The following is a 21954-nucleotide window of genomic DNA, read 5'->3' on the forward strand; positions in this document are numbered from 1 at the left end:
TGATCTTTTTTGCTCCATGATCGCTTGTGCTTGACATTGTTATAAACAACCCATTCTTCTTCCCCAGTAATGATGCGCTTCAAAAATGAATCATTTTCGTGATATTTGAGAAGCGAATCACAGAAGTCAACGCGACGACACACATTTCTCTCCGTGAGAACATGAGGAACCTATATTTCGGGGTTAAACCCAGGCCTTTCAAGTGGTCATAAACAGTTGATTTCGATAAATTTAACCTCTCACATGTTGTTATTCGCCGATTTGCATCAACTATTTTTTATCGTGTCTTTATCAGCTTCCAGAACCTGATGCATTTTCGACATCAAAATTGCTGGATTGAAATTTTGTAAACCAGTTCTGGCACTGGCTTACTGTCAACACATCAGTTAATTTCTTTCTGGCATGAGCAGCATTTTTACCTTTTCTATAGTAAAAAAGTAAAATAAAACAAAAATGCTGCTTATTGCTCTCCATATTTAAAAGGGCACAAACCAAAAACTACTATGTAGAATTAATTTAACTTTTTCACACACAAGCCTTGCTATATCAGATCTGAAAACATATAATGATAATGCGGCTTAAGTATGAAGTTGGGCTTAAAGAAATACAATGAAATCCTCTGTCAGAAAAACGAAATTATTTTCCGAACAAGACGATAATTTCCCTACCCTTATCTGTTCGCTTTTATTGTCCTTCGTAGATCAAAGCGAAAAACCAAATAATTCGCTTAATCTGATATTGTTTACAAGATACTGATTTTGTTTTCGAAAATTATAAATACAGTAATAAAAATAAGAAAAAATTATTAAAATTTGTCCATTTTACCCGGCAATCACTCTGGCAAAGACTGATTTGAGGAGAATTTCTTTCGCTGTCGAATTTCGGGTTTTACTACCAGGCATAGAACTTTGTCTTTTTTTCGGCAGCTGTTGATAAATAAACACACTGTTATGTATTTTGTTAAGTTTGGTTAAAAAATAGTTTTACTTTATCAAGAGAAGTTTCATTATGTTTATCTAGAAACATTTGACAAGACCATATTCTATAACTTTAGTCTATGCTTTTAATGAAAGTTATTTAAAAACTTCACTCTAGTTATATTAATGCATTCCTGTATGTAGGCTATGTAAATAAATAAATTAATAGCAATGAAAAATTTTTAGGATGTAGTTGGTGGTTCTGTGAAGAAACTAAAACCTTTCATTCCAAAGTTGAGTGCAGATTTGCAAAAGGTTTTGAAGACTCTATAGCAGTAATAAAATCTACATTTGACACCCAAGTAAGATTTATGGATATTACTCTTAATTTGAACCGTTGCTTATTAACAATTTTTAAGTATGAAGTAGAAGGCTTCTATGATAATTAAATGGCTATTATACTCCTAATATTTAAGGGTCTTTATATTTTAAAAAATGAAGTGAAGACACAACTGTTATGGCTTGGGCTGTCATTGTGAAGAACTAAGATTTTATCCTCAGTGGTGGCTTGAAACACATTCAGCTTAAGCTCAATTGGTACCAACTTGTCAAGGATGTAAAGATATGTGTTCAGATGCCATTTTCAGGAATATTTTAAGTTTTAGATGATGTAAAAGTTTAAATCCACCTCACTTGACAATGGGATTTTTTTTAATTTCGCATTAAATAAGATTTAAAAACTTTACATAATGTTTTTAAAGATAATGTAGCTGTATAACTTCATTAGCATTCACTCAATTTGGTTTAAAATTTATCAATACATGTTATTAATGTAGTTCCTATTACACTTAAATGTTTTTGATTGTGTAATTTGTTTTTGATTGAATGATAGCATTTTTTCTAAAGACATTTTGCATTCAATCCCAGCTAAGATAAACCTGCAGTTCTGCCATCACAAATTTGGTCAAAACCAGCGTCTAAAAAGACTGGTCAGCCTACACTGTTCATCACCTTCTCTTGTACAAAAGTGAATGGCTGGCCTATTGTCAACACTGTAGTATGGGTGTTTGCTGGCAGAAGCTAAGAACTCTGCATTTGCTGATTAAAAAAACAGGGAAAGCGATTGCTCAACACTTTTTGAAGTACTACCAGCAGATCCTCATCAGCAACTGTAGCAACCAAGCAGTATCCTTCTAGCTTATTGAGGGTGATTAGAGGTCACTGACCTACTTGATAATCCCAAATTTTATTATTTTTATTTAATCTTGTGGAAAATATTCATTTAGTTAATTAATAATTAGTTAAATAAATATCTATCAATTTGGGTTATAAATATTTATTTAAACAATTAATTAATGGATTAAAATAACAACTTTAACATGTAAAAGTAGTGTTTGTTTTTTTTTTGTTTTTTTTTCTTTTAAAAAAAAAAGAGTATTTCTTATACCATTAAACTCTTCAATCCACAAAATGTATCATGCATAAGCCACTTTTCCTCTTATTAATAAATTTTTTTTCAAATTAAGTGTAAATATAAAATAGTTTTTCCTTTATATAGCTTTATTTTTTAAAATTAGAATGCTTTAGCTATTTAGCTGATTAATAAGTTTTGTCCCTCATTTACAAGTTAATGTGGACATTTTTACTCATTAGCAATATATGTATAGTTTACTGAATATAAGAAAGTTAAATAAGCATTAAAATTGAAGTTTTAAAATAAAAGCTGTGTATTTATGAGAACCTAAAGAGGTACTGTAATTTAAACAGAAATAAACACAACTTGCAGTTGATAATGCAAAGAGGCTTCCTAATGATGATAGTTTTGTGTGATCATGAATTCATGTTTTAAGGATTATATTTAGTCTTGTAACTAATTTTGCTAAAATAAGTGTATTGTACAAAAATGAATAAATTTTGATTATCTAAGAAATGAATGTACCCTGAAATTAGTTTAATATATAACGAAGACTGTATCTTCCATCCATTTTATTTAAATACAGAAATACATCAATTAACTATTCAAAAAATTGCACAACATATTTTTATATCAAATTGAATTTTGAAAAATCTTAATTCAACGGGAAATTATCTCAAGATTTCCTGTAATTAAACTGTCTTTGTCCTCACAGAATCACTTGCGCTTATCTATAGAATTCTGAAGACCTGTAATAAAAATATATTGTCTGTCATGTTAATGCTTGGCATAAATTCAAAATCCTGTAAGACAGGATATTAAAATAAAAATTATGCAAATTATAGATTTTAAGCAACATAAGTGTTATACATGAGAAAATGTGTTTTTAAAGCTGACATTCCCATTTTGAAAAACTCTAGTTTATGTCACTTCATTTATTAGTTTTAACTCATTAAATTACAAATTTTAAAATCGTGCAAACGTATGCCTGCCTTAAAAGTTAAAAAGATTTTGAACATAAAATTCCTTTTTGGAGGAAATTATCTTAGGGTATTTAAATTCTATAATTTAGGTTCAGAAATTAAGTTGGCACCTACATATTAAATCATTGGGGCTCTTTATTTCAAAATAAAGAGCCCCAATGACATTTTGAGGGTTATTAGAAAAATAAAAACACATGGACCAACAAACAGGTTAATATTGTAAGAAGGAATAATTTGAAATATCTTAACTCAACACTTGGAACCATGAAAATAGATATTCTATGTGATCATATTTTTATGAATTGTATCAAATTCATTGTTCTTTATTATTTTCATTATTAATTTTGCAGCAACATAATTTTTATATTACAAAGCTTATATTAAAACTAAGTACTTTATGATGTTTTGATGAGAACATGCAACATACATAATTTTTAAAATCTGTAGCTAAAATTGGTAAATTTCTAATATTTTACTATTTTTATATAAAATGTAAAAATAATGGAATTTAAGTCAGAAGTGCATTAATTTGTTTAATCTTGCGAGAATTTAAAAGTTTTTACAGCATAATTAACAGATCTTATAATAAACTTATTTAAATTGTTTAGGTATAGTGGTGGGCAAATACATTGCAAATTAAATTTATTAAATCAAAAATAAAATAGTGAATCGTAAAATTTTCATTCACTCTAAATATACAAGAACTTCCTACCTAAATGGAAAAAGTTAGAACACATGCAGTATAGAAGAACAATGTATTTAAAAAAAACAACTAAAAAGATAAATATTTAACACAAATATTTCAATTTTAGGTAAATATTTCAATTTTAGGTTAGGTTTTAGGTCATTAATACTATTCTTAATAATTAATTAAAATATACCAATGATTTACCAACAAACATTATAAATTGCAAATTATTAACAATCAAAACCTATTAATGTACTTGAATGATAAATATATATATATATATATTATTTGTTTTATATATTATATATTTTTTGCGGATATAATCGTGTGAGCTGATGAAAAGATTATATCTTTTATTTTCCGGATTTTTAAAAAATTTTGTTCTTTTTTTTCCGGTTTTTTGTTATTTTTATTATTATTTTTCTTTTTTCTCCTTTTTTCACTTGTTTTCTTTACATTTTGAACTTTTATATATATATATATATATATATATATATATATATATATGTATATGTATATGTATATATATATATATATATATATATATATATATGTATATGTATATATATATATGTATTTATATATATACGTATGTAGCTTTTTTTCATAATAGTGAAGATGAACACATAGGGTATTGTTACTGAAAATTGTTTTGAAAAGTAGTGTTATAAAACTAATTTCAATTATTGTAGGATAAAAAAATAAGTCATACATAAATATAGAATTTTCAGAGAACATTCAAACATGTAATATTTTACACTTTTCAAATAGTGTTGCTCTGATTAGAAATAAAGTTTTTTTTTTAAAAAAAATCAAGAAAAATTTAAGCTTTTCCATTAGCTTTGGAATGATAAGCGGTTGTATGTTGCAATATTATTCCAGTGTTCTCCCTAAGCATTTTTAGAAGGGCAGCCCACCCTGCCTGCCCTTTGATCTTACAAATAAATGCTCCCTCCTTGCCCTTTTTATAAAAATAGGCTGCCATCCCTTAAAAACACTGCCTTTTTATTTTTTCAGGAAAAGGTTATTTTCTTAACCATCCATTTAATGAACAGTTCACCTCTGATTTATTTAGTTACTGATAATTATTTAATTTTCAATTTCATTCCTTAATTTTAGTAAGATTTTTCTTTTGTTATCAAGTTAAAATTTGCATGACATTCCGCCTCAGAAATATTCACATCTTTTATTTGCAAGGTATATTGAGTTTTTTAGTGACTTTAAATTTTACCATTATTTTTTTTAATACATATCTTTTATTTAAAATGCCCTTTTAGGTGTTTGTTTTCTGATATTATTTAGTTTAAAATCTTAAAAAAAAGCTCTCAAGTTGTTTATCATGTAATCCTTTTTTTAGCGTGCATTTAATTATTTTTCTGACGTTTCAAATTTTTATATCATTTTGATACTAAATGAGAATTACTTTGTAAAGTATACACTTAAAATAGTATAAGAGGGTAATTAAGTGGTAAAGCTCCAATGGTATCAATATGGACGTTGCTGAATCTTTCTGAAGCAAGTTGAAGATTACCTAAACTTGATTTAATGTGCCAATTAGTTTTACAGTTTTGGCATGCCATGTAGGATCAAGTTTAAAGCTTCACATCTTTAGGAATGCTTGGCCTGAAAGCTTTTAATGTTAGGAACCTTAAAGATGATTTTACAGCATTAGTATTATACCCGCTCAAATATTTTCTAATAGAAAACACCTATGCCTTGTTCGGCCAATGGAGTATTTCTTTTCCCTTTACACTCAAGGAAAGCAGATACACATTCACTGTCTTTTCAATTAAAAGATTTTCTTTATTGTTTTAATAAATATTGTTACATTTGTCTAACTGGGCTATCTTTATTCATATCCTTTAAATCACCTTCTTCGTAACATCAAACCATCCTCCACAAATTTTAGCTCTGACTTATAGAATACATTGTAATGTCTGAATTCAAACTGTATTAGTCTGATCGTTTGGATGCATGCTAGTTTCGATTTGCGGAATGCGAAAGTTAAGTCTCCTACCTACCTCGCCTGAAAGAACTAAGAAAATGTTCAACACTGCTGCAATTAAAATTCCAGCATTCAAACCCATTGATCCTGCATTGTGGTTCATGATCTGCAAATCAACATTTGAATTCCTATTCACAGGAAAACGAAATGGAAAAAGCATAGAACACCTGAATCTCGTTGCCTCTTCATCAAAGATAAGCAAAACAATTTGACATTTTTGTGTGATACAGGATCCGATGTGCGTCTACTTGCAGCGAATTAAAAACAAATTAGTCAAAAACCTATTTTGACATTTACTGCAACAAATGATACATCTATACCTGTCTATGAAACGAAAACAGTGATTCTTAATTTTGGAATGCGCCACAATTTCAATTTCACCCTTTATATTTGCAAAGTAGAAAATAATATTGGTTCTGACTTTATGCACTATTTTGATTTAAGAGGAAAAAAACTTGTTCATTTAAAAAATAAATTTTAAAATTCAATGTAATACTGATGTTGAAAATTTGCATTCGGTTAAAACTATCAGGGATACTGTTTACCATAAATTACTGTCAAATTATCCTTCACAGTCAAAATTATCAGATCCTAATTATGCTGTTAAGCATAATACTGTTCATTTTATAGATGCTACAGGTAAACCTCCTGACAGGTTAAAAATTGCTTATGTTTTTGCTGGGACACATCGCCAATTAATTGACATCCTGTTCAATTTTTAGGTAAATCGAATTGAAATATGAAGATATTAAGTTACTCACAATTACATAATGAAACTGAGGATACTTAAAAAGAGAAACTCAATTTCACTTTTTGATTATATTTCGTGAATTCTGCACTTCTCTAAGGTTGACCCTGGGGACAGATGTCCCCTCTTGCTCCTGCTAGCCATGCTGCTGCATACATTACACTATGCTGATTCTATTGGCCCCTCATGTAGTTGTTTTTTTTTAAATTGTGGAGCTTTAACTTTTTTCATCCTCTTAGCTGATATTCAATTGTTAGGGAGTGCTTTTTTTATTTTTATGCATAGTTTAATATAATTCCAAATTCTTGTTTAAATAAAATTTGTTCATTATAAAGCATATTTTGGTGACATTATCGACTCAAAATAACCTATAACTTTTTTAAAGAATAGAAAGAATTCCACTTTAGGACATAAACAGATTTTGAAAACCTAATAGCATCAGTACCATTATTTTTATTTCTAATTATGACCTTAATTCATAAGGGGCATCACATCATCAGAAATATTGAATTATTGTTTTGGGGAAAAAATAAAATTTATCCCTTAGATTTAAATTTTCTTTTTTTTAATTTAGAAACTATTCTACTAAGTTTTATTGGTTTATAGAAAAAAGATTTAATTATTTCGATTATGAAAGCATAATAATGGTTCAATTAGATTGACCACAATTATGATTTTATTTCAAACATGTGGTAATTGTTCCTAGAAACAGTAAAGCATGTTGTCCCTTGCCTATGTTAAAAGTGTAAACTCTCTCCTCTACTCTTAAAAAACCTTTCCCAAACCCTGTAATATATAATAAATGTCCAGACAAAATTTGAATTTTTCAAAATAACTATGCTCTTGAAAACCCACATCTGGTAAAAGACTACTATGCTTTAGTTTATTTTTCTTTCCATTTATTGATGGACAGTTTTACTGGCTTGCAGTTTACTTACTGTTTGCTGTGTGTGGTTAGTAACTTACACTTAGCTTGTCAGAAGTGAACAACCTGAAACAAGGAATTTGTGGTACATATTAAATATTGATGTTACCCCTAATGTCAGTAGTGAGGAAGGAAAAGGCCACCAATCAATGACTTTTACAGCAACAACTTTTTTTAAACATTGTGTATTTGTAGAATATTCAGATTTTGGATATCTTAACTCTCTAATTATGGCCTTTCTAAGTTTAATGATAACTTAATTCAACTGACTTTCACTCAGCCTTTTATCTTTTGTGCCCATTAAAAAAAAGTGCACAAGTCACATTCTACACTCTAGTATATGAAATCTAATAACTTGAATATGAATTTTCAATAACTGTATTATTGATCTCATGTGTTATAAAAGTTGTAAGATGCATTATAAAAAAACTTAAGGTATTTATATATTCTAGGGCCCATTTGATGGCATTCTAGGATTTAGCCAAGGTGCTTCTCTAGTTTCTCTAATTTGTGGACTGAAAGAAAATAAAGGTAATTTACTATTCCTAAAAGATATTTTTCTCTTCATGATGATTTCAAATATCAGTTTTGAATTATTTTCAAATTAATTTTTTTAAGTATATGAAAAAAATTGCAAAACTTAATTTCTGCACTTAATTTTACCATTCAATTTCAATGAAATCATTAAAAATGGAATATGGATTAGTTTCATAGATGTCGTTAACTCTTAACAATCTGAAAATATTTTTATAAAGCTAGACCTGGTTTACAAAAAATGCCTGGTCCTACTTTGGTAAGCCCTGTTAATCAATACAATTATGTCAGTACTTACATTATAATAAAATTGTTTATTATTATTTTTTAATTTTTTCAAAAAAAAAGTCCTTAAGAGTCTTTAATTTTTGTTAGAAGAGTAGGAAGCCTGTATTAACATTAATGGCTTAGATAGTGACAATTTTGTAAATAGTGATGAAAGTGCTAATAATATCACTGTTGATAACGACATGCCTAAATTGACACCTATAGGAAGAGCAATTTAACTTCTAGTTCGTCATCAAAGTTTTGGTATCAAAGGTATGCCAGATTGGCATATGCCAAATTTAGATCCTACTTGCTTTGTTAATGCTTCAGCGGCTATAAAAAATGAATTTCTTTCTGAACGTAATACTATTAATGAGGCACTCAATGATAGTAATGCCAGTCATTGGCGAGAATCTTTATGTGAAATAATAACAAGCCGCATTAAAAACAAAACTTGGGACATAGTAAATAAACCTAAAAATAAAAACATTGTTAATTGTAAATGGGTATTCAAAATAAAACGTAGTTTTAATGGAGATATTGAAAGGTACAAAACTTGCTTAATAGCTCTATGTTTTTCCCAGGTTGAAGGAATAGATTATACAAAAATGTTTTCACCAGTAGTTTGTGCCGTAGATATCACATTAAAAGTTATGTTGGCTTATTCAGCTATTTATGATTGGGAAATTGATCAAATGGGTGTTGTTATGGTTTTTGTTCAAAAAACACTAAGGGAATTAATATTAGTGAATATTACCAACAAAATTTAAGTGTGAAAGTTTTCAAATTTAATAAAGCTCTAGATTTCTTAAAACAATGTGGCAAGCTTTGGTATCTGACATTATAAGAAGACATAATTGTAATGGGATTAAGGCTAAGTTCTTTTGATAGTTGTGCATATATTAAACTAATTGAGAGTAAAGAACTTTTAATTGTAATTATCTGTAGGTGACTTATTAATTTTTGGCAACTCAGTAAGGCTTAAAATTTAGTGAAGAATTAACTTAGTGAAAGATTTAGGTCAAGCCAGTTATTGTCTAGGGATTGAAATAGAGCGTAACAGATCAAAGGGTCCATTAACCTAAATCAAATCCAATTCATTGAGCGAATGCTTAAAATATAATGTGACTGAGTCACATCCAGTCACAACACCACTTGATCCCAATCAAATCTTGACAAAAGTTCAACTTAAAGATGATAATTTGAAAAAACATAAGTAATGTTTCTTTCCAAGCGACAGTTAACAATATGCTTTATGCGGCTCAGGGAACTTGATCAGATATTTCACATGTAATGAATACTGTATGCCAATTTTGCAACAATCCATCTCAAATACACTGGAAAGATGTTAGAAGAATTTTCAGGTACCACTGATACCACATTGAAGTATTCTAAATACCATGGTGGGGAAATAATAGGATACTGTGATTCCAACTGCGGTGGAGACATTGGCAACCATAGATCAACGACTGGATATGCTTTCACTGTTGGAGACGGATTTGTGTCTTGATGCAGTAAAAGACAACCAAGGGTAGCAACAAGCACAACAGAAGCTGAATACATGTCAATATCTGCAGCAACAAAAGGAGCCATTTGACTCTGTAAAATTGTCAAAGATCTTGGTCTTCCACCAGTACAATCAATTGTCATTTTCAATTATAATAATAGCGCTATAAATGTAACTGAAAATAATCAGTACCATAAGAGAACAATATACATCAATGTGCTGCATCATTTTGTACATGAAGCGGTGCAGCTTGGCAATGTAACAATAGAAGGATTAGAGACAGAAGTTAGCGGACTATCTAACAAAAACTGCAAATAGAACGAAACACGAACTGTGTGGAACATCTATGGAACTTAAATATTTTTTTATTTTCTGCACATTTGTGATTACTCTTAAGTATGTAAACTAAAGTGGGAGTATTAAATGAGTTAGTTTAATATATTTGTCCATGATGGCAGCACAAATGCAATGTAGATGGCAATTGCGTTGTCATGAATATAATCTATGTAAAATAGTCTAGTTTCCACCTCCACCAAGGTATGCAATATAGTTCTTTCTCGCGATCTGCATGCTTAATTATTAGGTTAATTGTTCATAAAAACTTTCAAAAAAATATGCATTTTATCGGAATTTGTTTTCATTTTTAGTCAGACAAGAAAATTTTAAATGAACTTTTTTTATGTGGACTTTGTATTACCTAGGGTACCTTTTCCATGTTATCCAGAATTGAAAATTAAAAAAATAAAATTTCAAAATTTTAATTAAAATTTTGAAAAACCAATGTTTTGCTGAAATTTCAACACGTTTGCTGCAAATTAAGGAAGTATCATACAAATTTCAATTTTTTTCACACTACTCCTCATCAAAAAAGATAATTTTTTCTACTGTGAGCCTCTCTAAGTCTAATTTTTTTAATACAGTTTGTTACTCATACATTTAATGTTTATTTTTTTCCTGAACTGATTAAACAACAAAAAATTCCATTGTTAAATAACACCCGAATCTCATCACATATTTACATATAAAATTCTTTAAATTTTAATGTTTGAAGTTATCTGGTCGCACGTTTATAGAAATTTCTTACCCTCTGGTCTTAGCATAAACCCATAAGTATATTATTTTTAGCTTATATTTTTCAGTAAAAAATAAATTAAAGGTTATACATATTGTCCTGAGAAATACTTTTAATTTTTAGTAGTTTAACTTATAGTTAATTTCATTAATTTGCTTTAAAATCTTGTTTCTTTTAGAGTTTACTCATGAATTCCACTTTGCTGTGATTGTTGCTGGTTTTCGTAGTGTTTGTCAATCTCATGCTTATTTGTATAAGAAGCTTCTAAAAATGCCAAGTTTGCATATCATTGGAGAAAGTGATACTTGCATTCCTAAAGGTGTGTATCATTAGTAAAAATTTATTACAAGCTGAAGTTACACTTTAAATATATCTATATACATATTTTTTAATAATTTTGTTCTGTTGAAACTTAAAAGAATTCTGTAATCAGCTATAAAATTTTGATTATTATTGTTCCCTTTTTTAAAAATGGAAGAAAAAAAAACCTTACTTTACTTTTAGAAGTAATAAGTATAACTTATATTTTCAAAAAAGAAAAGTTGTTGCAAAGTATTTAAGCATAAATTCATTGTTGCTGAATTCATTGTTTTATCCTCCTTGATTTAAATATTTTTCTTTTAAAGTATTTTGTGAATGTTATGTGGTATTTAGTTAGTTTTGATATATATTTTGTTTAAAAATACACTTATTCATTTCATATTTTTATACAACTCTATTTACTTTAACTGTTTTTGTTTAAGATAATTTTTTTAAAAGTATTAATATAACTGTTCATTTACTCTATTTGTACCTTCTCCTCACTTCTTTGATTTCACTGAGCTATTAGTTTTTTTAATCATAAATGAAGAGAAAAGACATCTTAACTTTACAGATGTTTGTCAGGAGTTATATCTAAATGATGGAAATTTTTCTATCATTTTATTTTTATTTCATTTTTAACATCATCTATGCTATGTATGTAAAAAATTTTAATTTGAAATGATTGATCATCTAAATTATACAATACAATAAATATTAAGTTTATTTTTAAATCAAAAATACCAAATAGCTGTTCTTGCATCGATCTACATACCTGCTAACTTGTACGGTTTCGCGGTGCAGTGTATGGTATGCATGACTGTACGGGTAGGCATCGAATTCCTATGTTTGTGTATTTATTTAAAGTTCTTAAGTTTTTTCAAGAAGAAAAAAATAAAATTAACAACATGCTTATTTAAATTGCAAATTCAAAGACTTACAATATTTTAAATACCAATCATGGAACTCTTCACTAAAAAATACGAGTCCCAGACAAGTTGTAATCGGGTTGGTTTTAGGAGCCAATCATGAAACTGTACCCAATAACAGCGAATATACGCCTCGGAAAAATGAGCCTGTAGGACCTCTGATGTATGCTATCGTGTGACCTGCAATATCGATGGATAAGCATTGCTAACTCATTATACTTGAAGATTACGGAGTTTCTAGATTAAGAGCGCTTTTTGGCAGAGGTGATTGTGCTCCGGAAGAAATCCGGATTTATCGCTAACCGCGATCTGAAAGTTTGCGGAAATCCAAAGTTCAGAAGTTTAAAGAAATCATCGATCACATTTAAGTATAAAAATTCGTGTATATTTTATTTAAAAATATTAGAAGTAGAATTTATACTTGGCATCTTTCATTTGTAAATATTTTTTCTGGTAGAATAACAAATGTGATTAGAGATAAAAGTAAACTTACTCATAATTATTCATTTAAATTATGCTGCATATAATTCATTTAGAATATCATGTTTTGAAAATTTCAATGATTTAAATTTATAAAAATATTAATTTTTTGATGGATTTTACTCAAGAAATTTGCAGGATTTTTTTAGTTGGACCCACAATCACCCCTGTTTGTGGCAACAGTGATGTTATTTGTATTTAGGATTTGGTATGCTTGGAGTGCAGCATGATTTTGTTTTAAAATTTGTAATAAAGTTAACAGTCAGATATTTTTAGAATCTTATTCTCAAAGCTTTCCTTGCTTAATTAGGTCTGTTTTTTGAGCACACGAGTCTTCTAATCAAGTTTTAGTTCTTTGGAAATGCAATATATAGCCTTGTGATAACTCAAAAAATATGGTAAACTTGCAATTAAAATAATACATTCTAATAATAATAAAAACATAAATCTAACAAATAAATCAGTTGATGCTCTCAAATTTAAGAGAAAAAGTATAATCAAACAACAGAAGAGCATGCACATTTAAAGGTGAAAACCTTCTATTGGTCTTCTGCAGATTAAACTATTCATATTTCTTCATTTCCTCGTTTACTTCAACAATTGTTTCTAAATTTAAATACAAGTTATTATTATATTTAAAACTATTTCTTTGGCAGCCAAAGATATAATTTGATTTATTTGAAATTTTAAACTATGATTGAGCTTCGTAAAAAGCAATTTCAACATATTTCCAATTTATGATTTTTCTTTTTTTTTCTTTCCCCAACCGTGCAGTTTTCAAATCCAACAAAGAGCATCATAATTTTTTTCCACCATTTAATTATATTCCACTACATAATCTATACTATATCACTATATAATTTCCACTAAATAATTATTTTTTCCACTATTTAATTGATTTATAATTGTTTTATAATTTTTATGCTAATACATTCAAGAAAAAGCAAAAATAATATTTTAGATGATATTTTTTAAGATCTATATAAACTTTTTTTTTTTCAGAATTAAATGAAGGTTTGATGATAACATTTCTGGAGCCTTCTGCCATTTATCATGAAGGTGGTCACTTCATTCCTTCGAACAGCTCAGTTCGAAGGCAATATGTTTCATTTTTTAAAAGAATGTATGATTCTCTTGTAAACAAAAACTGATATGTTTTTTTATATATTTCTTCTAAAAGCACTTAACTACGTATATAAATGTTTTAATTTTTATAAATTTTGTTTAAGAGCTTCATTCCTTCAAACAGCTCAGTTAGAAGGCAATATGTTTCATTTTTTAAAAGACTATGATTCTCTTGTAAACAAAAACCGATATGTTTTTTTGTATATTTATTCTAAAAGCACTTAACTACTTATATAAAGGTTTTAAGTTTTCTGAATTTTGTATAAAAGCTTATACACAAACAAATTCATGCACGCAATACAGATTTCTAAACTGCTAATTCATTATTTATATAATGTACATTTTTACATTTAATATATCATTTAAATTGTGTTTGATCTGTTCTTATAGTTACAACTTATTTGATGTGACTAAACCTAAATATGAGGTGTAATGAATGATATTACCTTGGCAACACAATTCAGTATCATAATCAAAGTTTTAGTCAATAAAACGATTTGTATTTTGCATTAAAAGTGACAAAGTCTAATGAAAATTGTAGTATTGAAATTTTATAAATTTTAATCCTGTTTTATATTAACTCTTAATATAACAAATTACTTCATTTTATGAAATAAATAAATATATATATATATATATATATATATATATATATATATATATATATATATATATATATATATATATATATATATATATAAATAAAATTGTTCAATTTACTAATTTGTTGGATTATTGGTTGATTTTGATTTAATGTCGAATGTGGGCTATGATGTGCAAAACTAAGTTTGAAAAATATTATGTTGTTATATATCTGCGATATTGTTAGAATTTGAGCATCTAAAAGATTATATAATGACAATTGCATTAATGTAAGAATTACTTTGTGGTGGTGAATTCTCTCATATATATTAAAATTATAGTCTGCCTATGTATATTTGTCTATACTGTTACTGAAATTTTGAAAAACATATTTATGTATTTTTAAAAAAAGTTGCAAGTTTGCCAAATAACAATTTGGAATGTAAAAAAAAGCAAATTTTCAATTTCAGTTTAACTTTATTTTCTGACACCTGTTTTTGTTATGTGATAAGAGCATTTATATTTTTGAATTCGTAGTTTTTTTTTACTGAGTATTTTCTGTACATACATGGGTATTTTGGAAAGTTTGATAAGCATACTCTTCTGTGGAGCAAATTCTCAAAACATTTGTTAAATCATATTAAATAATTTGATAAGATAAATAAGAATGCAAAAATAATTTCTTGTTGTAACACAAAAGTTTGCACCCATACAGATGGATGCTTCTTGTGTTATTTACTTTTATATATGGTGGCTATTCTATGTTTTTAGATTTATGTGGTACTAAATATCCTGCACTTATATGGGTATTTTTTAGAAGTTTAACTTTCATATTTTTATTAAAAGAAAACTGCAATTCAAAGCTTCATCATGGTGTAAAGGAGCCTGAGACTGATGTATAATCTACTTTCCTAGCCATTACTAATTAGCTGAAATTGCTCCCATATTCAGTTACAATGTAGTTAGACGTGGTTGTATTTATATTTTTGTTATATTTCTTCATCAATTTTCCACATAAAACTATGATATTCTGTTTTCATAAGACTATGATTTTGTTTTCATAAAACTATGATATTCTGTGTGATACTTGTTATAAGAAACTTTTCCGCCAAATGTAAATCATGTTTTTTTATGAATATTGATAGTGTTTGGATTCATGTAAATTTCTGTTACATTCAATAAAAAACCGTTTCGTGCACATTTCCACCAAATATATTTTATTGATTTGTTCATTCATTTTCCAACTAGACACAGAAAACAAGATGTACCTTAACTTTTGGAGGGTTAATATGTAATGACATGTAATATATGTAAGCTGTAGGCTTACTGCAAGATCTGGCTCTTTGCAAATTGCTGACCCTACTTTGCAATGTCCCTACAAGGCTCACTGCAACAAGCCTAACAAATGACAACAGGAGGTTGCAAAGAGCCTAGTTTTATTCTAAGAAATTAATCAAAGTAGAATAATTTTAAAAATAAGTTATTAAGATCTGTTTTCTATTTTTATTTAAGCTCCTAAAATTTAAATTAGGATTTATTAATTGTTTTTAGTTCATATTTCATTAATTGTTTTTTTTTTTTTTTTGCTCTACAGTGAAATAATTTGGTTAATACTGTCAAATTATAACTATTTAATCTATAAATTATCGGTGTGAATTTTCGGAAAGGATTATTAATTAGATTGATAATTTTTAAAAAGCATTTTTTTAATTAAAATAATTAAGGCTCCAGGGATAATATATTGGTTATTTCAAAATTTGAAAAAAAAAGGAATAAAGATTCATATAGATGGAACACTGCAGCTGTTCGCAACCCTTGAATACGTCATCTGGAGAAAAAACCGGACCCCTGTCCCGAGTTTGAATATTATATTAGGGGGCGTGACCCAACATAATATTCAAACTCAGTCAGCTATTTCATTATAATATACTATACTACCATACCTAAAAAAATAATTATAGTAAAATTATTGGCCCCATAATGTGACATGATATGTGAGTATATATGTATATAATTCTAAGACCGTTTTAAAGTGTTAAAAGTCTGAAAACATTTCTATCTTTACTGTATGTAAAAATATCTCCTTAATGTTAACCTATAATTTTCAAGCTCAGTTAGGTATTAGATTATGAAATAATATATTTCCTTAAAAAAGGGGAATTATTATAGACAAATTATTCGGCCCAATTGAGGCAGTTAAAGATTAGGGGGCGTGACCCAATATGGTTCCATTGAAAAAGCGCACTTCAATATCACATTAAATATTCAGAAGAGAATATCAGAGTTGGTAAGAACACGAATGCAAATAAAGTTGTAAGTGTTAGAGACTATCAATTCATTTATTTAATAATTCAATTAAAATCGAGACTTAATTTACAAATATTTCACTAATAAACTGAAAGAAGCGTGCCAATAACAGAATGATATTTATTGGGCACATACATTATAGTTGGAAGAACAAGTGTTTAAATTTTCAGGATATCAGATCGTGAGGAATCAGTACTCAGAGCAGCCTCCCCTGGCAGCAATAACAGCAGTTATTCTTCTGGGCATCGAGTTGAGCAAAGATAAGATCCCATCGACGGGTACAGCATTCCATGCAGCTTCAACATTATGCCGCAATTCATCGGCCGTTGTGACTGACGAGTTCGGCAACCGTTTTCAATTGGTGAGAGATCAGGAGAACCCGCTGGCCAGGGCTACGGATGAACATGCTCTGTGTCAAGGAAGGTCAGGACAGTGCAGGCAACAAGCGGTTGTGCATTGTTCTGCTGAAAGATAGCGTTATGGAGGCCTCGAAGATTTGGCAGAGCGACTAGCCCTAACACAATAGAAATGTAACGGCTGCGAACAAGAGGTGATCGAGACCGTATCCAATAGCATCCCATACCATTACTCAAGGTGATGGGCCAGTATGACAATGTCGAATGCAAGCTGCCAATGGGCGTTCTCCACAATGTCAAACACGGATGCGGCCATCATGATGTTGTATACAGAACCTGGATTCGTCTGAAAGGACGACGTCATGCCATTCCTGCTTCCAGATTCATCGTTGATCACACCTTTGGAGGCGCTCCAGCCTGTGATGCAGTGTCAAGGGTAGCCGAAGCCATGGTAGCCGTGCTGATAGTGCATGCTGCTGCAAACGTCGTCGAACTGTTCGTGCAGGCACTTGCTGTCTCGCAAATGACCCCATTTGTTGACTCAGGGTTCGTGACGTAGCTGTACGATCCCTTAAGACTATGTGGATAACATGTCTGTCTTCTCGGCTGTTAGTGATGCGGGTGGCCGCTGAGATACTGAACGGCGTTCCATATGACCGTCATGAACCCATCGATTCCATATTCTGCTAACAGTCATGAGATATCGACCAACGCGAGCAGCAATACTTCGGTGTGATAAACCACAATCCTGGTAGGTCACAATTCGACCTCGACCAAACTCAGACACGTGCTGGTAGGCATTTCTCCTTCTTACACGAGGCCTAAGTAAACTTTTTTTCTTTCCCACCTTCATAATAGGCATACGGGCTAGGCCACATCCGTGGCATTTATTTAAAACCATGCAAATATTTAATTTACAGTTGATGGCAACTGGGGCAAATTACAAGGTTTTAACAAAGAATTGATGAAATTGCTCCGGGAAGCCTATCTTATAGTACGTTTGCCGATGGGGCTTCCCTTATAGCTAGTAAGGCAATTTCTTTGCTACAAATTTGTTCGAAACATTACTTACATTTGTATGTACTGTAGCAGAGTCTACACCGAGTTTCACATGCCCAGTCTACTATAAGGAAACAATTTAGCAAAGAACATATAAAACAATATAAAAAGACAATATAATGTTACATAAAGCCGATTGCAATAATATGACATAAGTTGGGATTCACAAAAGTTAATCGATGCTTAACTGAACCTCCCCATAAGGCATGACTTGGCATTAAAATGCCCTCAAATGAGAAGTTTGCTGTCTGCATACCTGGCAGCCATCGACTCGAGTTTCTGTAGGTAAGGCTCAAGCGCCTCACTCGGGGGGATGTAGACTGAGACAAGGAAGTGCAAGTAGATTTATAGGTGTAGCAAATTGCCTGTAAACATTCTTCATTCAGAATACTGAAATCTTCCAAGCTGTCATAATTGATCAGAATCGCAGCTTTAGGTTTCTGATTCGCAGCGCAGATTTTTATATGACCCGAAAAATCAGTTATGAATTTAGATTGGTTAAAATAAGGCTCGTTAATGCTGATAATGTTAAGATGTTGTTGTTCGATATCGTAGTTGAGTAGGATATTAACAGCCCTGGAGTGATGAACATTAAGATGTCCGAATTCGATAACATCCTTGCTTTGTGTATCCATAATTTGTTCTTCTGACTTGTTGTTCCCTTGCTCTCTCTCTCTAACTGTCTACAGTGTTTGTTAAAGGGCCATGGTTGATATTGCGTGTTGTTTTAAATCGTTTGTCAGCAGCATCGCGAGTTTAACAGCACTCATTGTTAGTACAATCTTTATCCTGATGTCCAGGTTTCAAACAATTCCTGCATATTATTTCAGCTGTACAAGCTGTCTAGCAAGATGTCCTAATTCAACGCATTTAAAGCATTGTTTAACTCTTAGGTGCTTTTGGAAATTGTATCTTCTACACTTAATGTTGATTTTGTCTAGGCTCATAATCTTGTTGAAGGAGTCAGGGAGGATCTCCACCACCCAGTTATTTCTGTTTCTTCCAGCTCTCAATGGGAATTTTACAGTAATTTCATCTCTATCTATATAATCATTCTGATTGACAATAGCTTCAGTTAAAAGTTCTTTATTGGCGATCGAAATGGGCTGCAGGTGGCGTAGAGCAGAACTCTCTACCTATGGCAACACTTCACATGCTTTCCCTATTAGCGTATGGAAAGTCATAGAGGAAGGAACTACATTAGTTTCTCTCTTGATTTTAATGTAGATTAAAATCTTTTAAGTTGGAAAACTATATGGAACTGAAAACCACATTAAACATAGCTCTAAAGAAAAGTATCACGAAAATTTAAAAAAAAAATTTTATTTAATAAAAAGGAAAAATATCGTAGTACATTCCTATGCAACTGAAAAGAGGAGGAGAGGGAAAGGAGAAGTGCTAAAGACATGAAACCGGTTTCTCCCCAGATGGCGTATTCGAGTGTTGCGATCGCCAATCAAGGTCTCCGTCGATACCGAAAATAATTATGGAAGGGTTAATTAACTTCGACCTGGAAATGTTATATCTTTCTGCCAAATTCATGCTCCAGTATTTCCAAATCTTTTTCACAATTAGTTTGAATTAGGATGCCACCATCTCTGATTTTCGAAATTCTTTTGACCCTTATTTTTAATTTATTGGGGTCAGAAGTGTCAATGACGCCTGATTTAGTTTGTTCAGATTGGGTGGTCTTGGAAATTGGTTTATGTGGGCTATGTGGTCTTTTGCTCTTGTGTGATTATTTATCAGATGGCCGTTCCCTCTGTTATATTTTAAGACGTCAGCATAAGTACGACTTGCATCTGCAGCTGCGTCTTCAATTGCGTTCTCAGTTCTGTCCAAATGCGCAGATGCTCTTTCGAGTTGATACTTCATAACAGCCAGGTTTGAGTCTTGTTTGCTGATAAGTATCAGGAGCTCACTAATGGCCTTAAGAATCTCCGTTCTGTCAGCAATGGCGATTTTACATGTGCTCTTATACGAGATGGTATTAACTCTGGACTGGATTATAGAGCCGACAATCATGAAGTGTGTGGTGACCGATTCGTCCCCAACGGGATCACCGTCTTCGTCATTTGTCCCGTTATCCCCTCGGATGTTAAAATAGGTAGTGATGTCGAAGACATCACCAAGATAAATGGGGTTGGCACTCGGTATCAATAAATAATTAAAATTAATGCAAAAAAATGGAATAAAAGCTAAATTACTAAAATAGTAAAACAATTAAACCCTAATGGTGATAAACAAAATTGAGCCAGCAAAAGGTGACATTAATTAAAAAGTTAAAAACGTAGAAATAGTAATTAAGAAGCTTAAAAATAAAGTAGTTTAAAAGTCAATACTGAAAAGTAATAATCTAAAAGTCAAAATACTGATTAAAAATAAGCAATCAAAGATAAAAGTTAAAATAAGATAATAGCTAAAAGCAAAATGTCTAAAATACCAAAGCAATTGAATGGATAAAAGCACTTAAAATTAGAGGTAAATTATTAAAATAATGTAAATACTGGGTAAACATTGTAAAAGACTGATCGAAGGCAGCAATCAATCAGTCAGTAAACAGTACTGTACAGCATCAATCAAGCGACCGAATAAAGCCATCGATTCTGTTTCGCCTCCATCCGGTGCTCATAGAAATAAGTGTATATAATCATCCGACGATCTAGCTGCATTCCAATCGGTTCAAGATTACGGATCCTCAGGTTCAATTGCACCTGCTCACTAATTCACAGCCGCAGCTCTAAGTATTAGATGCCCGATATATTCGATTTGTGTAGATTAGCAACCAACATTCACCACTTGACAATTAAAGCTGCCCGATCAATTGAACATCGTAGCTAATACAACCAAATCGAACATCAACACAAGTGTCAAGATGCTATACGTCGTCGTAGTATTAAATGCGCTAGATCGTAAATAAGATTCTCGTGATTTGGAACGCAAGAATATCACTGTAGTGGCACCGTCTGCATCTTGGATGTGGTGAAACACACAATTTGAAATACTCACAGTCTGTCCAATCTTCGCTCAAATATCACACTTCAGCCCTTTAAATGTAGCTTACTTGATAAACAGACTGATATTCACGAAATAAAACACTTACAATTCAATTTTTATACAATTTCTCTATTTTCACACATTTTACACGAGGCCTAAAAAAAACTTTTTTACCCAAGAACAACGCTCAAATTCAATTTCTGTATGCGAAACTTATTGCCAAATCTCTTCTTTTATACACATTGTACGTGTAGCTACCGCCGACTGCTTCGCACGAATGTACTGATAAGCTAATCATTTGCATACTACTACATGCCTTATCCGTCCTGCAAATTTTACGTTCGTGGTGTATCACCTTCCCGGTGTAGCAATTTTAATGGCCAGTAGAGTATATACATGCATACATTGCATTACATGTATGCATAACATGCATTACAGTACATACATTACATGCAATACAGTACATGCATTACATTACTTACATACATTACATGCATGGTTATATGCATGCATACATGTGTATGAATACATTCATGGATATATGCATGCATACATATGTACGAATACATGTGTATGTATGCATGCATGCATAGGTATCGCATATATACATGCATACATTGCATGCATTACATTGCGTGCATACATTACATGCATACATTACGGGCATTACATTGCATGCATTACAATTCATGAAATACATTACATGCACTGCATTATAGGAATTACACGCATTATATTACATGTATGCATTGCACGCAT

The 21954-nt window shown here is 30.5% G+C and overlaps 1 protein-coding gene and 1 long non-coding RNA gene across 11 annotated transcripts in view; one reads left to right on the forward strand and one right to left on the reverse strand.

Annotated features, from left to right (window-relative positions):
• LOC107449512 (esterase OVCA2) overlaps window positions 1–15687 on the forward strand; it is a 30485-nt gene extending 14798 nt beyond the window's left edge. For all 9 annotated transcript variants that reach the window (XM_087156021.1, XM_087156027.1, XM_087156028.1 and 6 more), the window contains 4 exons: window positions 1164–1279; window positions 8133–8211; window positions 11239–11379; window positions 13772–15687. In XM_087156021.1, coding sequence (XP_087012147.1) covers window positions 1164–1279; window positions 8133–8211; window positions 11239–11379; window positions 13772–13920 — 485 coding nt within the window. In that variant the 3' untranslated portion in view covers window positions 13921–15687. The remainder of the gene's footprint in view (window positions 1–1163; window positions 1280–8132; window positions 8212–11238; window positions 11380–13771) is intronic.
• LOC139427220 (uncharacterized) overlaps window positions 1–21954 on the reverse strand; it is a 67696-nt gene that overhangs the window by 11697 nt on the left and 34045 nt on the right. Inside the window, exon 3 of one of the 2 annotated variants that reach the window (XR_011638355.1) lies at window positions 826–926. This is a non-coding gene — a long non-coding RNA (uncharacterized LOC139427220). Of the gene's footprint in view, window positions 1–825; window positions 927–2896; window positions 3081–21954 lie in introns of those variants that run through there. The other variant, XR_011638354.2, reaches the window with a different exon arrangement.

Source organism: Parasteatoda tepidariorum, chromosome 12 (genome assembly GCF_982258835.1).
Source record: "Parasteatoda tepidariorum strain Cologne lab strain chromosome 12, Ptep-v5.0, whole genome shotgun sequence".
NCBI classification, from domain to species: domain Eukaryota; kingdom Metazoa; phylum Arthropoda; class Arachnida; order Araneae; family Theridiidae; genus Parasteatoda; species Parasteatoda tepidariorum.